This window comes from Pristiophorus japonicus, chromosome 11, assembly GCF_044704955.1.
Source record: "Pristiophorus japonicus isolate sPriJap1 chromosome 11, sPriJap1.hap1, whole genome shotgun sequence".
Lineage (NCBI taxonomy): Eukaryota > Metazoa > Chordata > Chondrichthyes > Pristiophoridae > Pristiophorus > Pristiophorus japonicus.
In genome coordinates this window covers 79512120-79529029 of record NC_091987.1, presented here as the reverse complement: position 1 = coordinate 79529029, position 16910 = coordinate 79512120, and the positions used below count along the sequence as shown (strand labels likewise).

General features: G+C 42.3%; 1 protein-coding gene across 1 annotated transcript in view; it reads right to left on the bottom strand.

Annotated features, from left to right (window-relative positions):
- Positions 1 to 899: 899 nt before the first annotated feature.
- Positions 900 to 16910, bottom strand: part of LOC139275778 (ATPase MORC2-like) — a 60707-nt gene continuing 44696 nt past the window's right edge. Inside the window, exons 11-16 of the mRNA XM_070892980.1 lie at positions 16471 to 16550; positions 14637 to 14713; positions 10232 to 10323; positions 5791 to 5934; positions 2482 to 2636; positions 900 to 1249 (exon numbers count right to left, since the gene is read on the bottom strand). Of these exons, the coding sequence (XP_070749081.1) occupies positions 1107 to 1249; positions 2482 to 2636; positions 5791 to 5934; positions 10232 to 10323; positions 14637 to 14713; positions 16471 to 16550 (691 nt within the window). The 3' untranslated portion in view covers positions 900 to 1106. The remainder of the gene's footprint in view (positions 1250 to 2481; positions 2637 to 5790; positions 5935 to 10231; positions 10324 to 14636; positions 14714 to 16470; positions 16551 to 16910) is intronic.

Here is a 16910-nt window from a genome sequence, read left to right as displayed (position 1 = left end):
CAAAAATCTTCACTTACTCCATTCTAAGTTAGTTTGGAGTAAGTTTTCACTGCTTAAACTTTCAAAACGGGCGTAAGTGGCTGGACACGCCCCCTTTAAAAAAAAAATCTGTTCCAAACTGAAACTGTTCTAACTGACTCGAACTGGAGCAAACTAAATGCCGAGAATTGCAATTTCTAAGATACTCCATTCTAAACCAGTTGCTCCAAAAAAAACAGGAGCAACTCAGGCCGAAACTTGGCCCCATACTTCCTAAAGGTCACTGATAATGGTCAAGAACAGTAACACTGATCAATTTTCACCCCACTCGTCAGCACAGATCAGGATTTAAATCTCGTACCTTCACTGATTCTTTGGGGGGTGGGGGGGGCCAGGGGGGGAAGGGGAGGAGGATGGGTTGCATGAAAATGCCATTCTCCACATTGGCACCTTGCATTACTCACATGGCATTTATAAATGACAAATGAGGAAAAACAATTGCTTTCTCACAATTTAAATATAACATACCCAGATGTTACAAGAGCTTTCTTATGATATTGTATACAGTTTAATTTCTTTTAGCATTTCAATGAATTTTACACAATTTAAAAGTAAGCTGAGGTAAGTAGAGGGTCAGAAAAACCTTTGATTTAGCTCAGTGTTGTCTTCCCTAACAAATCAATTGCTTACAAAATGGTCACTTCCTGCGATTGTTTGAAGGATGGAAAAAGATGGACTGGGCCACATCAATAAAACTTGAACTTATGCCCTTTCATATAGGAGATTTGAGTTTAAATCAAGCCCAGAACACAATAACACAGATCATAGAGAATATACTAGCCTGACAGAACTAGTTTTTGGAGTGCTCGATAAGGATGCAAAGAGTGGAACAAGTCTTCCATTCTGTAGCTTGATGAGCACAGAATAAACAAATCTGAAAAGACAGTGGGGTCAAATTTCCTCTGCCAGTGGAAGAAGCATGGCAAGGTCCGTTTTCCAACCTCCTGTAGTTTGTGCCCATGACCCCATGGGGTCAGTGTTATTTAAATATTTTCAGGAAATTTTCCTTTAAAATAAGATGTTACTCAGTGAGTGCATCTCTCTCTAGTACATTTTTGCTTAGCAAATCAATGGTACTTGCCACACTGTACTGTAACATGAATCTCAACAGCACGTCTCCTCTTATACTGAAGTGCAGTTGAGGGCGACAAATCCCAGTTTGTTGACAGGTATCCGAACTCATTCCAGAATTTCACAATTCCCATTTGGGCTGAAAGCAAATGAATATGTCAGAGTTATAAGCTAAAATAAGCTTTTAAATTTGATTTACTATAAATAAGTACTATATAAACCGTACTGTAATTTAACACCGAGCCATTCCAATTTATATAGCACATTTGAGGTATCATAAACTATATTGGTCAGTGTGTTCACTGGTAAGGAACAGTTAAGGATTTGAAATTAACAGAAGGACATACAAAAAAAATTGAGTCATCCCTTAGTTGGAATTCAAAAGAATGAAAGGTGATCTTATCGAAACGTACAAGATTATGAGGGAGCTTGACAAGGTGGATGCAGAGGATGTCTCCACTAATAGTGGAGACTGGAACTAGGGGGCACAATCTTAGAATAAGGGGCCGCCCATTTAAAACGGAGATGAGGAGAAATTTCTTCTCTCAAAGGGTTGTAAATCTGTGGAATTCGCTGTCTCAAAGAGCTGTGGAAGCTGGGACATTGAATAAATTTAAGGCAGAGATAGACAGTTTCTTAAACGATAAGGGGATAAGGGGTTATGGGGAGTGGGCAGGGAAGTGGACCTGAGTCCATGATCGGATCAGCCATGATCGTATTAAATGGCGGAGCAGGCTTGAGGGGCTGTATGGCCTACTCCTGCTCCTATTTCTTATGTTCTTATGTAGTTATCCAAGCTTTCCTTATGAGAGTGATAAGCAACTTAGACCTGTAACTCTCCCGGAGGTCACATTTGTAAAGGGATTCAACCCCCCAAGAATCTTTTGACTGCTTCTGCAGAATATATGTAGATGCTATCATAGACATTATAGGGTGTTTGAATGTAGTGTGTGAAAAGCAGTTTAATAAATCTAGTTACCTGATACAGTGTCAACAATTTCCCACAGGACTCAATTTTTTTTATGTCCTTCTGTTAATTTCAAATCCTTAACTGTTCCTCTCAGTTTGGAAGACGAGTGGGATCCAACAGGAGTGAATGTGGCAGATAAGGAACTATTGAATAATCCTACTTTGGTGACTTGAAGATATTTCTAACAATATTACTCATTGCTCCTCTGAATATTGCTCTCTCTGCATTGACAGCAACCATAAATATTACAAAACCAAAAAGTTTTGTTCTGTGGGCAGAAAACCAACTGCACCCAATTAAGATCAGGTTTGTATGCATCCAAGTTTGTGGCTCAAACCTTTGTCTACATTTATGTGAACTGGCCATCTCATAACTTGCAATAAATAGCATTTTTTTCTTACCAATGCCAAGGTCCTTCCAGTACTGAAGCAGAAACTGCTCCATAACTCTTAGCAAACTGTGGTATTCCTTGGCATCTGCAAAATCTTGTTTATTATGAGTGGGCTCCATCATTACACTGGGTACATCAACAATACCCACAACACCACTACAAGATCTAAGAAAATAAATACAAAATAAATGACATGCCGAATACATCTTCTGCTGCACAATCAACATGCGAGATAAAAGAGTACAGAAAAACAGAAGAAATTTAAGATGCTGGTCCAACTTTGTCATTATTGCAACAACAAACTGTTTATAAATGTTCTCAGTTCATGTATTCCTTTTAAAAATCAGTTAGAAAGAATGGCCTAGAAATTGGTTTGTCCCCGAAAACGGGCACAGGGATCTTGATGCGCGATCAACCCGCATCTATTCAGAGAAAGCGGGCAGTTTGCAAACTTTGTGCAGCCTGCTCATTTTCATGATTACGGCATTCAGCCCAGTGCTGAATGCATTGCTGAGTGGCTGAATGTTCAGCAGAGGGGCCAAGTTCGTACGAGGCTAGCACCACTTAAAGCTACCCTGCAATATTTGAAGATGGTCTGCATCTCTTAAAGGTGAAATGCATGCTGTCTGCAGCAGGTCATTGAGCTGGCTGGGGAAGATTGAAGAACAAGTAATGATGGCACATAAGGGGAGACAGCAGGCACCAAGGTTCTCAGAAGCAGCACTAGAGGCCTTGGTGCAGGAGGTCGATAGGAGGAGAGAAGCCCTCCAGGCAACAGTCTAAAATGCAGTGGGAGAAGATAACCACTGTGGTGAACTCCAGCAGTGTGGCCCTGAGGACGTGGACATAATGCAGGAAGAAGATAAGAAACAGGAGCAGGAGTAGACCATTTGGACCCTCGCCTCTGCTCCGCCATTTAATAAGATTATGGCTGATCTGATCTTCGGCTCAGCTCCACTTCCCTGCCCCCTCCCCATGACCCTTTACTCCCTTATCGTTCAAACTCCCTTATCTCCACCTTAAATATATTCAATTTTATTCTTACAGGAAGAACTTCCTTTTATTCCTAAAAGGAAGGAGGTTAATGACCGCACACGATGGCAAGGTTAGTGAATTCATCTTTACATGTCATATCCCACCATCCTCACTACTAGCCCTTACATACTGCTCAATGCACTACACCCCCATCACTTACCTACCAACAATCTCTACCAAAACACAACTCATAGCTTCACCTCACCCTCACATACCAATACTGCTGCAAGCCTCACACCCACATCTCACAGCACACACTGCCAGCTTTTCAACCATGACAGGCACCTTACCCAAACACATTCCCCACCAACTCACTGTCACACTTCCCTTTCGCTTGCAGGAAAAGGTGGCTTTTAACCGGTGCTAGTAGCACCTAACTGGCAGGGGACAGGCTCACCTGCATAACCTCACCCCTGGAGCAGACGGTGTTGACCCTTCTTACGAGGGGAGGGCATCGCTGAGCTCGTGGCCAGCAGCAGGGCTGAAAGCATACAAGATGCTCATACATAATCCTCCTACTCACATCACACTTCCCCTTCATCCCACAATTTCTTCTGATTTACAAGCTGCACATGTTGTAAGCATGCACCTCTTGCTTTACCCCACCTCTTCATGACAACCCTATCCCTGTGCCTCTCATTTCAGAGACCCAAGTAATCCAACCTGTCCAGCCAGTAGTGCAAGAACAAGAGGGAGATGATGAAGAAGAAACAGTCACTCAATCTGACACTTGCAGCCACCTGCGCAGAGTTTAAAGGGTAGCTCGAGGTGGAATCTGCACGTAGTGAGTCACTGGGCACAAGTGTGCTGCAGCCAGGGCAGGGGAAAAGGGTAGCACAGGTGCCAGCTCCCCGGAGAGTGAAGCCGCACACAAATTCTGCTGCACAGGACCCAGATGAGGACTTCGATGAGGTATGCACAACAAAATTCTTGGCACATTGGCAGGCCTGCCAGAAAGCCTGAGTGCAATGTCAAGGAGCATGGAGGAGTACAGCACCAACCTTGCATAGGGCATTGCACAAAGCTTGGAGCCCATGTTTTCCAGCGCGGAAGGGGTGGGCAGATCCATTAGTGCAGACAAACAAATCTGAAGACAGTGGTAACCTTTGCAGTTGAGGTACATCTCAACATTTAGATGCAGTGCCCACAAAAGCCATGCGCGTGCAGTCGATGGTTCCCTGCACCATGGGGGAAGCCTGCTATCCTGGCAAAGCCACATGCTTGCTCAACTTGCTTCTCTCTGGTCAGAGAGAAGACAGTGATGTCTCCTCTCCTGGCATAAAGAGCATCTGTCACCTCTCTTATGCAGCAGTGGACGGTGAACTGTGATATGTTACAGATGTCACCTACTCCAGATCCAAAGAAATTCAGAGCCACGGTCACCTTCACAGCCACTGGCAGTGCTGTCCTTGCCTGGTGTAAGGCTTCAGGTATGGTTGCAAGAGGTGGCAAAGTTCTGTGAGCATCTCCTTTGTAAAGCACAGATGCCTGACACACTGCTCCTGGCTCAGGCTAAGGTAAGAGAATTACTCTCGGAAGACCTTAGGAGAGTAAGGCCTCCTGCTGAGAGCCTTTCTCGCCCTCCCTCTGTGAGCAGCTTGTTTTCTTCTTTACTGGCTCTACTCCATCTCCCTGTCATGCTGCAGACTAAGGGGGATGACCAACAGTGCACCCATAACTGGGAGCAAGTAGTCTGACCAGAACCCTTGAAATCAGAACCAAGGCATTCTACGCTTGCAGCACCACTCCATCACCTCATCAACTTTAACCAACTCTAGAAAACGCCAAACACTGCCACAAGCCTACATAGAGCCAGTAGTAGTAGTTAATCAGCAACTAACCTGGAAGTAGGTGATGATTCCTTTAAATATTGCTGGTAGAGGGTCCTTGCAGCTGCTGAATGCTTGTTCAGCTGTGCGAGGTTAACATGGGGCATTAGTTCCAGCGTTGAAGATGTAAATGGCAGCGCTGGTGTCTTGACTTCACAATCTGCCTATTCTACATACTTCTGGCACACGCTCCCAGCACCGTGCTAATGCCTTCACCAAGTTAGCGTCCGGCACGGCACGCACCAGAAATGTGCGTGGACGCAATTTTTGTTCAGAAAACAGCACTCATAGCGGAAAAAAAAAAATCAGGTGCTATGGAGCCGAATTTCTAGCCCAAGAACTACTATTAGCATCAGTTTTGTTTCACAGCTCTTAAATTTTTCTTACAATTGAACGCTCTGGTGATATCCTAGGAGAAATTGATTTTTTTTCTTTTACAGAATACTCCACCATACCTTAACACATGATCCAGCTGCAGTCCAATTCTCTTATACATTTTGATTAGGCGACTGTTGTTGTAAATAAACATTCCATCCAAGTTTCTCTTCTCAATGTTCACTCCAAAAATAATACTCAGATTATTTGGTTCTTTCAGTGCTCTACAAATGAGATGTTATATGTTTCATACATATATATTTTTTTAATATGTCACTTCACAACATAAAGTGCTCACACAGTCTTTGCAAATTACCAGTCCAATTAAGTTTTTGCATTCTCTTTATATAACTTCAAACTATCAGTGGCATTTTTGGAAACTGGTGCTTCCAAGACATTAGACACAAAATTCAGAATTACTTCTAGGAATACGCAATTGGAAAGAATGTTCTGTAGCATTAACTTAACCGTATTCAAGCATTTCACATTCAAAATATTACCATTAACATGGAAATATGGTGGCATAGTCCTCTTGCACTGCAATATGTTGAGGCAGTGTGACAGGGCATCTGTTTGTGAGTGCCACAATGCTGAAGGCTACAGGTATCTTTTCAGTCGGAAGGAGGGGAAACAGGTGGTAGAGGCAATTGCTAACCTGAATAAAATGATGTGTAAATGACTAAAGAAAGGTGAACAAAATAAGAGGGAATACAATAGAAAAAAATAAAAGGCACCAGGACAACACAACAGGTGTGAAAAGGGCCAAGATGGATGAACAATAAGAACTGACAAAGATATTAAATGCAAATAAGCAAAATGAACAAAAATATTAAAACAGATGTAAGGACGGTGGAAGGGTACAAGTGATTAGAACAACTGAGATGTGCATCCCAGGATTGACAGAAGATAAAGAAGCACATGAGCAGAAGAAGAACGGATCTTCTGAGAACAGGATATACAACATAGGCAACATGGTGGCTGTAAGTTGCAGGTAGGGAACAGCAGACATAAAGGGAATCTCTGCTCCAACTTACATTCCTTTGTGGGTTTAAAAATTTTTTTTGGTCCATTCATGGGATGTGGGTGTTGCTGGAAAGACCAGCATTTATCGGCCATCCCTAACTGCCCTTGAGAAGGTGCTGGTGAATCGCCTTCTTGAACCGCTGCAGTCATTTTGGTGAAGGTACTCCCATAGGGCTCTTTGCTAGGGAATTCCAGGATTTTGACCCAGCGACAATGAAGGAACAGCGATATATTTCCAAGTCAGGATAGTGTGCGATTTGGAGCGGAACTTGGAGGTGGTAGCCCCATGCGCCCGCTGCACTCATCCCTCTAAGTGGTGGAAGTCATGGGTTTGAGAGTTGCTGCCGAAGAAGCCTTGGTGAGTTTCTGCAGTGCATTTTGTAGATGGTACACTCTGCAGACATGGTGCGTCGGTGATGGAGGGAGTGAATGTTGAAGGTGGTGGATGGGGTGCCAATCAAGCGGGCTGCTTTGTCCTGGATGGTGTCGAGCTTCTTGAGTGTTGATGGAGCTGCACTGATCCAGGTAAGTGGAGTATTCTATCACACTCCTGACTTGTGCCTTGTAGATGGTGGAAAGGCTTTGGCAAGTCAGGTGGTGTGTCATTTCGCTGCAACATACCCAGCCTCTGACCTGCTCTTGTAGCCACAGTATTTGTGGCTGTTCCAGTTAAGTTTCTGGTCATTGATGACCCCCAGGAGGTTGATTTGGCGATGGTAATGCCATTGAGTGTCAAAGGGAGGTGGTTAGACTTTTTCTTATTGGAGATGGTCATTATGATGGAGGGAAGGTCATTGATGAAGCAGCTGAAGATGGTTGGGTCTAGGACACTGCCCTGAGGAACTCCTGCAGAATGTCCTGGGGCTGAAATGATTGGTCTCCAACAACCACAACAATCTTCCTTTGTGCTAGATATGACTCCAGCTAGTGGAGAGTTATCCCGATGCCCACTGACTTCAATTTTATTAGGGCCCCTTGATTCTACACTGAGTCAAATGCCTTGATAGCAAGGGTAGTCACCCTTACCTCAAGTCTAGAATTTAGCTCTTTTTGCTCATGTTTGAACCAAGGCTGTAATGAGATCTGGAGCCAAGTTCTGGTGGAACACAAACTGAGCCCGGTGTTCTTCAATACAGATGACGGTATTCTGGGGCACTGAAGAGGGCACTGGAAGAGGCATTAACATGGTAGCAGAGAATATTCTGTAGAAGGCTTTTGAAAACAGGGAAAGAAGTGGTAAGGTATTGATGCTGAGCAAGGGCATTCCAATGGACAAAACTTAGAGATTGAGGGAGAAGCTGCTAATGGTGAAGCAGGAGGCAAGAAATAGGCTGATGTTTGAAAATCAGAAGGTATATTTAGGGACATACAGCTGGAGAAGATTGCAGAGATGGGGAGCGGCAAGGTCATGGAGGAATTTGAAGGTGGGACCAAGGACCTTAAAAGTCAATCATTAATTCCAGATAAGCTGATTGAGTGAGGAAAATAGTGGGAAAGAAGAATGCATTTAGGATAACCGTTGAGGCAGAGCTCTGGCAAAGGATGTCTACATCGTGGCATCAACTTAGGGGGGCTGTAAGCAAGTGCAGGAGGATGAGAGTCTGGGGTGGCAGAGGAAAATGAGTTTGGTGCGGATATAGTGGCGAGTACAAAAAGGTGAGGAATGAGAGGCAGACAAAAGAAAATTGGTAGGGACTGTGGAAGCAAGGCCAGAAAATATGGTAGAAAAAGAAGGGAAGAGAGGCATAGGAGTTCAGGATCAAAGTGGCAACTAATTTGCCTATACAGGAGTAACAGAAGTCAACATATTGATTTGAAACAGCGAAGAGCCTCAGGTCTGTCACAATTACTTGCATTTTTTTTGTATTCAAAAGGGGAACAGATATTTCATCGAGAAGTTAACATTCTATCTGAATCCCTGAAAAAGGGCAACACCAAAAGGTTAGGCAACACCTCAATTTCAAAATTCTCATCCTTGTTTTCAAATCCCTCTCAACCCTCCCAATCTCTGTAATCTCCTTCAGCCGATATCCACCCCCCCTCCACCCCCACCCCCGAAATATCCGCGATCCTGAAATTCTGCACTCTTGAGCATCCCTGATTTAGAATCGCTCAACATTCAGTGGCCGTGCCTTCAGCTGCCTAGGCCCGAAGCTCTGGAACTCCCTCCCTAAACCTCTCTGATTCTTCTTCCTCCTTAAGATGCTCCTTAAAACCTACCTCCTCATCTGCCTTAATTTCTTACATGGCTCAGTGTCAAATTTTAGTCTTATAATACTCCTGTGCAGTGCCTTAGGACGATTTACTACATTAAAGGCGTGATATAAATGCAAGTTGTTGTTGTTGTTGGAACCGCTCCCTTCTGAGCCTAATATCCACGGAGCCACTGCCAGTGAATTGACCTGTTGAATGTGCAGAGCCTTATAGAGCTATTTCCACTAAATCAATGTAGTAATATGTATTCCTGTAAATAAAATGTGAACGAAATGTGCAATGACTGAACCAAAGATCGAATCCTATGTGAGACATTGAAGTTCTGTAATACCCATTTACTGCCACATGAGAATGAGAGAATGCTACTAATTCATTAGCTTATAGAAGACCTTTATTGTCAGAATTTATTGTCTCATAAAATAGTAGAGAACTAAATTTCATATGAGAAAACCTGAATATTTTGACAGATAGCCACTGGTTCTGTAATATTTGTAATCAGAGACTAGAAACAAATATTCCTTCTTTACTATTTAAAATTGTGATATATACAATTATTACAGTACATACAATGGAACATTCCTTGCAAGCCAATTTAAATGAGACTGCAACAAAAAATTGTGTCCAGGTCCTGATTGGAGTGGGTGCAAGCGATGGCTGGCCGAGGCCCGCAGTTTTAAGGTGTGATAGGGAGGAGCACGCCAGACTTTTTTCTAGTAAATAGGAAAGATTAAAGGTGCAACAAACTACTATATTTTTTATTTACTAGCAAACACTTGCTAAAATGACCTTTATTAAAATGAATCAGCTTCTGATCATCTTTAATTACTGGTATAGCATATTTACCTTAAACAAATGTCAATTCATCACACGGAGGAAGGATTTCCTGAGTAATGAAATTGGAAACCCATTCTTTATAAATGGGGTTCTGATTTAATTGCACACAATATATAGAGGAAATCTTCTCTCCTGGATGTGACGAAGTCAATCGCTTCAGTCTGACAAACATATCCAGGTGTTTGACGGACATATCAAAGGATAAATTAATACAATAGTTTTTGCATTGCTACATCTAAATTAAGTAGAAGGAATTAGGTGCACTTTCAGAATAAAATGGAGAACAATGCTGTTCTAAATTATGGTGCAAGGCATGTTCAAAATTCCATATTTTACACTATATAAACTCTGAAGTACTATGTTGCAGTTTTTCACAACATTCAAAGGATGGTAGGTAGTAATTTATTACATGCAAAGTGGACTTAAAACTAAATTACACAATACTATTACCTCAGCTTTTCTTGGTACAGTTTCTTCTTTCTGTATACAACTCTCTGTGACTCCGATAATTTGGTAGAAGCATCGGCAAGCTTAAACCTATTCTGGAAACGGAACATTTAAAATCAGTTAGAAACATAGAAACATAAAAATTTACATCGCACAAGGAGGCCATTTCGTCCCATCGTGTCCACACCGGCCGACAAAGAGCCGCACGGCCCTTGGTCAGCAACCCGAAAGGTTGCACATAAACCTATGAATAATGACGGAAAAGCAAAGAGCACCCAGCCCAACCAGTCTGCCACACACAACTGCGACACCCCTTATTCTGAAACATACTACACTCCATCCAAACCAGAGCCATGTGATCTCCAGGGCGAGGCCAAAACCAGGTAAAAATCCAGGCCAATTTAGGGAGAAAAAATCTGGGAAAATTCCTCTCCGACCCATCCAGACGATCAAAACTAGTCCAGATCATCACGCTGGCCATATTCTATTCCCTGCAGAACTTACCATTATATCTGCGCCATCCAACAAAAGGTCATCCAGTCTAATCCTAATTACCAGCTCTAGGTCTGTAACCTTGCAGGTTACTGCATTTCAAGTGCCCATCCAACCATCTCTTAAAAGTGGTGAGGGTTTCTGCATCCACCACTCTTCCAGGCAGCGAGTTCCAGATCCCCACAACCCTCTGCATAAAGAAGCCCCCCCTCAAATCCCCTCTAAACCTACCACCAACCACCTTAAAACTATGCACCCTCGTTATGGACCCCTCCACCAATGGAAATAGGCCCTTACTATCCATTATGTCCAGGCTCTTCAATATTTTGTACACCTCAATGAGGCCTCCTCTCAACCTCCTTTGTTCCAATGAGAACAAACTCTGCCTATCCAATCTATCCTCATAACTAAGATTCTCCATTCCAGGCAGCATCCTAGTAAATCTCCTCTGCACCCTTTCAAGTGCAATCACGTCCTTCCTATAATACGGCGACGAGAACTGCATGCAATACTCCAGCTCTGGCCTAACCAAAGTATTAACAATTTAAGCATAACCTCCCTGCTCTTATATTCTATGCCTCGGCCAATAAAGGCAAGCATTCCGTATGCCTTCTTAACTACCTTATCCACCTGGCCTGCTACTTTCAGGGATCTGTGGACAAGCACTCTAAGGTCCCGTTGTTCATCCATACTATTAAATGTCCTACTGCCTAATGTGTATACCCTTTCATTATTAGCCCTCCCAAAGTGCATCAACTCACACTTCTCTGAATTAAATTCCATTTGCCACTGCTCTGCCTACCTGACCAGTAGATTGATATCCTCCTGCAGCCCATGACTTTCCTCTTCATTATCAACCACACAGCCAATTTTAGTGTCGTCTGCAAACTTCTTAATCATACTCCCCATATTCAAATCTAAATCGTTGATCTATACCACAAAAAGCAAGGGACCCAGTACTGAACCCTGCGGAACCCCACTGGAAACATCCTTCCAGTCACAAAAACATCCATCAATCATTATCCTTTGCTTCCTACCTCCAAACCAATTTTGGATCCAACTTGCCACTTTGTTCTGTATCCCATGGGCTTTAACCTTCATGACCAGTCTACCATGCGGGACCTTATCAAAAGCCTTGCTAAAGTCCATATATACTACATCATATGCACTACCCTCATCGACCCTCTTGGTTACCTCCTCAAAAAATTCAATCAGTTTAGTCAAACACGATCTTCCCTTAAGAAATCCATGCTGACTGCCTCTAATTAATCCTTGCCTTTCCAAATGCAGATTTATCCTGTGTTTCAGGATTTTTTCCAATAGTTTTCACACCACTGAGCTTAGGCTGACAGGCCTGTACTTACTCGGCCTATCCCTTTCTCCCTTCTTAAACAAGGGTACTAAATTAGCAGTCCTCCAATCCTCTGGCACCATGCCCAGATCCAAAGAGGACTGGAAAATGAAGGTCAAGGCCTCTGCTAATTCCTCTTTTACTTCGCTCAACAGCCTGGGATGCATTTCATCCGGGCCTGGGGACTTATCTACTTTCAAAGCTGCTGAACCCGTTAATACCTCCTCTCTCACTATAATTTCATCCAGAATATCACACTCCTCCTCGATAGCAGTTTCTGCATTGCCCTTTCCTTTGTGAAAACAGATGCAAAGTATTCGTTAAGAACCCTCCAACATCTTCCGCCTCCACACAAAGATTACCCTCATGGTCTCTAACAAGCTCTACCCTTTCTTCAGTTACCCTCTGACTCTAAATATATTTATAGAACATCTTAGGGTTTTCCTTAATTTTACTGGCCAAGAATTTCTTGTGCTCTCTCTTAGCATTCCAGTAACCGTTTTAATTTTGTCTCTTAACTTTCTATATTCCTCCAAAGATTCTATAGTATTTAGCGGTTGGTATATGACATAAGCATCCCTTTTTTTCTTAATCCTCCCCTGTAAGTCCCTAGACATCCAGGGGGCTCTAGAATTGTTATTCCCACCCATTTTCTTTAAGGGCACATGTTTGGCCTGAGCCTTCCGGATCTCCTCCTTGAATGCCTCCCACTGTTCCGACACTGATTTACCCACAAGTAGCTTCCAGTCCACTATGCCCAAATCACTCCTTAACTTAGCAAAATTAGCTTTTCCTCAATTCGGAACTTTTATTCCAGGCCTATTCTTGTCCTTATCCATAATCAACTTGAATCTGACTGAATTATGGTCTCTGGCACCCAAGTACTCTCCCACTAATACCCCTTCAACCTGCCCAGCTTTATTCCCCCAACTAAATCCAAGCCCTCTCGTATTGGGTTTGCTAGATACTGACTAAAAACGTTCTCTTGAATGCATTTCAAGAATTCCACATCCTCTACACCCTTCACACTGAATTTGTCCCAATCAATATTTGGATAGTTAAAATCCCCTACTATTACTACCAGACTGATTCCCGGGATGGTGGGACTGACCTATCAAGAAAGACTGGATCAACTGGGCTTGTATTCACTGGAGTTCAGAAGAGTGAGAGGGGACCTCATAGAAACGTTTAAAATTCTGACGGGTTTGGACAGGTTGGATGCAGGAAGAATGTTCCCAATGTTGGGGAAGTCCAGAACCAGGGGTCACAGTCTAAGGATAAGGGGTAAGCCATTTAGGACCGAGATAAGGAGAAACTTCTTCACCCAGAGAGTGGTGAACCTGTGGAATTCTCTACCACAGGAAGTAGTTGAGGCCAATTCACTAAATATATTCAAAAGGGAGTTAGATGAAGTCCTTACTACTCGGGGGATCAAGGGGTATGGCGTGAAAGCAGGAAGTGGGTACTGAAGTTTCATGTTCAGCCATGAACTCATTGAATGGCGGTGCAGGCTGGAAGGGCTGAATGGCCTGCTCCTGCAACTATTTTCTATGTTTTCTATGTTTCTATGTACTTCACAGAAATTTGCCTACATATTTGCTCCTCTATCTCCCTCTCACTGTTTGGGGGTCTATAATAAATGCCCAACAGTGTGATCGCCCATTTTTTATTTTTCAATTCAACCTATATGGCCTCATTTGATGATCCCTCTAACATATCATCACTCCTCACTGCTGTAATAGTTTCTTTAATCAGTACCGCAACCTCCCCCCACTTTTTACCCCCTCTCTGTCTTGTCTAAAAATCCTGTAGTCAGGAATATTGATCTGCCAAACTTGACCCTCTTTCAGCCATGTTTCTGTAATGGCTATAATGTCATACTCCCAAGTATCTGCCTGTGCTCCTAACTCATCTGCCTTATTCGCTATATTCCTTGCATTAAAGTATATACCATTCAGCAAAATACCAGAAAGCAAAAGAAAAATTATCTTTATTGTTAGAAAGCTGTTGCTGTTGCAATGGCTCCCTTTCTGAATGTCTTTTTCAGATTGGATGCAAAATAATTCAACTTTATGTATGTGTTTTTTCTATCTGGAAGCTCATATCAAAAGCTTGACAAAGTATCCAATTTGTATGTGTTCAGAATTCAAATTTTCCTTTTGTTTGATTATCTTCAAAACTCAACATTTCAATTAAATGTTCGTGAGTTGACTGTGCACTTATCCTTCTTCATAGACATGCATATAACTGAAAAGACCATACTAATACAACTAGGATTGGAATATATTGTCTTTAAGGTAAATGTTCGTGATATTTTATCATCTGAGAGGTGGGAGGGCAAAGTCATTCTATCTAGTCTTAGTGTAATATATATTTTGCCTCTTGCATTTTATTTAGTGTGGGACATATCATAGACAGTCAAATGAAACCTATGGTCAATATATAATCAGCATCTTCATTTTATATAGAAAGGTACAAATGGAAGATGTAATATATGATTGCTACTGTGATAGACAAAAGTTTTACTTTCCAAAGAAAATTTATATCTAAAAAGTATTGGCTTACCTGTGCTTCCATGTTGTTCTCACAGGTCTTTTCTAACTCACCCACTTTGAATTTTGCTTCCTGCACCTTTTCCTCTGCTGCAAATATCAATTCAAAAAAAGTTTAAGATGCTTCTATCGTTGGCCAAATATCCAAAACATTTCTAATAATCAATTTTTACTCAGTAGTTTAACGATAATGTGTATATGCTGCTTTTAAATTAGGCCAATGTACTGGATTTTTCACTGCGAGTGTAATTCCAAATCTTCTGTGTTTTAGCAGTATCATTAGATAAAATGCACATAGTGTATTTACCACAAGAGAAAAATAACTGAAGCTTATTCAAGAAGGGGGCAGATACAGTAAACATCTGGTAAGTTCCAGCTACAAAAAAATTAAGGGACAGGTGTCACTGATTTTCCAATACGAATCTTACCTTACTATAATCAGTTTTAATACTGTTATGTAATTCTGCATCAATTAAAAAAGAACAAAAGGATCATAATGAACACAAATTGGATGTTACTGTTTGTAGGAATAAGCAGAACAACAAATAATATTAACAAAATTCAGGCAGGAAAGCACCCCCCCCCCCCCCCCACCCGATAGCTTACTGGGTAACTACGCCACATATTTTGATATTGTGCTATATGGACCATAAAGTTCAAATTTCAATTCCTGACCTCTGTTGAGCCTGGGCAAGGGAGGGTGAAAATTAGCCATAGCCTCTCATTCTCGATCAATATTAAGCAATTTGGCTGAAAATATGTGCACATGTGGATGTCAGATTAGGAAAGAATTGAATTCAGCTCTTATTCCCTACCCTCAAACCTCATAAATGATCAGCCTGCTAATGCATTCTCTAGATTCATACACAATAGTGGGTGCTTGGGTGAAGTACTGTAAAGCTTTTACTGGTGAAAACACATACAAGCATAAGTTACTGCTTTCAACACAGAAGAGTGGGAGAAAAAAAGGTTACCCAAGAGTAACCTCGTGGAATAAGTATAGTTAGGAGCAATAAGGATGTAATTGATCTTTCATTAGACTAATACAGTAGACACCTCAAAGTGCTGGAGAAGTACCACCAGCGCTGCCTAGGCAAGATCCTGCAAATCCACTGGGAGAATAGACGCACAACGTCAGTGTTCTCGATCAGGCCAACATTCCCAGCATCAAAGCACTGACCACACTCGACCAGCTCCGTTGGGCGGGCCATATCATTACATGCACGACACGAGACTCCCAAAGCAAGCGCACTACTCGGAACTCCTACACAGCAAGTGATCCTCAGGTGGACAGAGGAAATGTTTCAAGGACACCCTTAAAGCCTCCTTGATAAAGTGCAACATCCCCAGCGGCACCTGCGAAACCCTGGCCCAAGACCGCCCTAAGTGGAGAAAGAGCATCTGAGAGGGCGCTGAGCACCTCGAGTCTCATTGCCGAGAGCATGCAGAAATCAAGCGCAGACAGCGGAAGAAGCATGCGGCAAACCAGACTCCCCACCCACCCTTTCCTTCGACCACTGTCTGTCCCACCTGTGATAGAGACTGTAATTCCCGTATTGGATTGTTCAGTCACCTGAGAACTCACTTTTAGAGTGGAAGCAAGTCTTCCTCGATTTCGAGGAACTGCCTATAATGATGATGAGAATACAGCATAAATCAAAAAATAGTTTCTTTATAGGTCACTGTGATTTAACCTTGAAATTAAATTAAGTTTGGTGAACGTCACTCATTTGGTAGTGATTTACCCACTTGGCAGTCTTGGGTTCCCATTAAAATCAATGGAGCTAGTCTGTGATGTTTACTGATGTAATTATTCCTGAAAGAATCAATTAAGTGTTAATCCATACCTATTTCAACAGCAAGTTCTGCCTCCTTTACCTCTCTCAAAGCACGTACTTTGAACCTTTTGGAAATATAAGTGTATTTCCTATAGAGATAACAATGAATGTCAATTAAACATCCAGGTCACTTTTTCAATGTTAGTTACCCTTAATTTGTATTGATTGTTAGTTCCAGTAAAGGCCACTGTGATACATTTTTGACAAGAAAACATACTTCCCACCTTTACAACAGCAGCTCGTTCTGAATTTCACCGTGGACACATTTCGCCTGAAAATTATGTATATCTTACCGGTTTCTTATTTTTGTTAAAACATTTGTAATAATGGAATGTGTGTTCAATCTGCTACAGATTGAACCTCTCTTATCCGGGACTCCCTTATCCGACACCACCCCTCGTCCGGCACCATTCCTGGCCGCCGGGTGGCGCATGCACAAAACAGGGCTG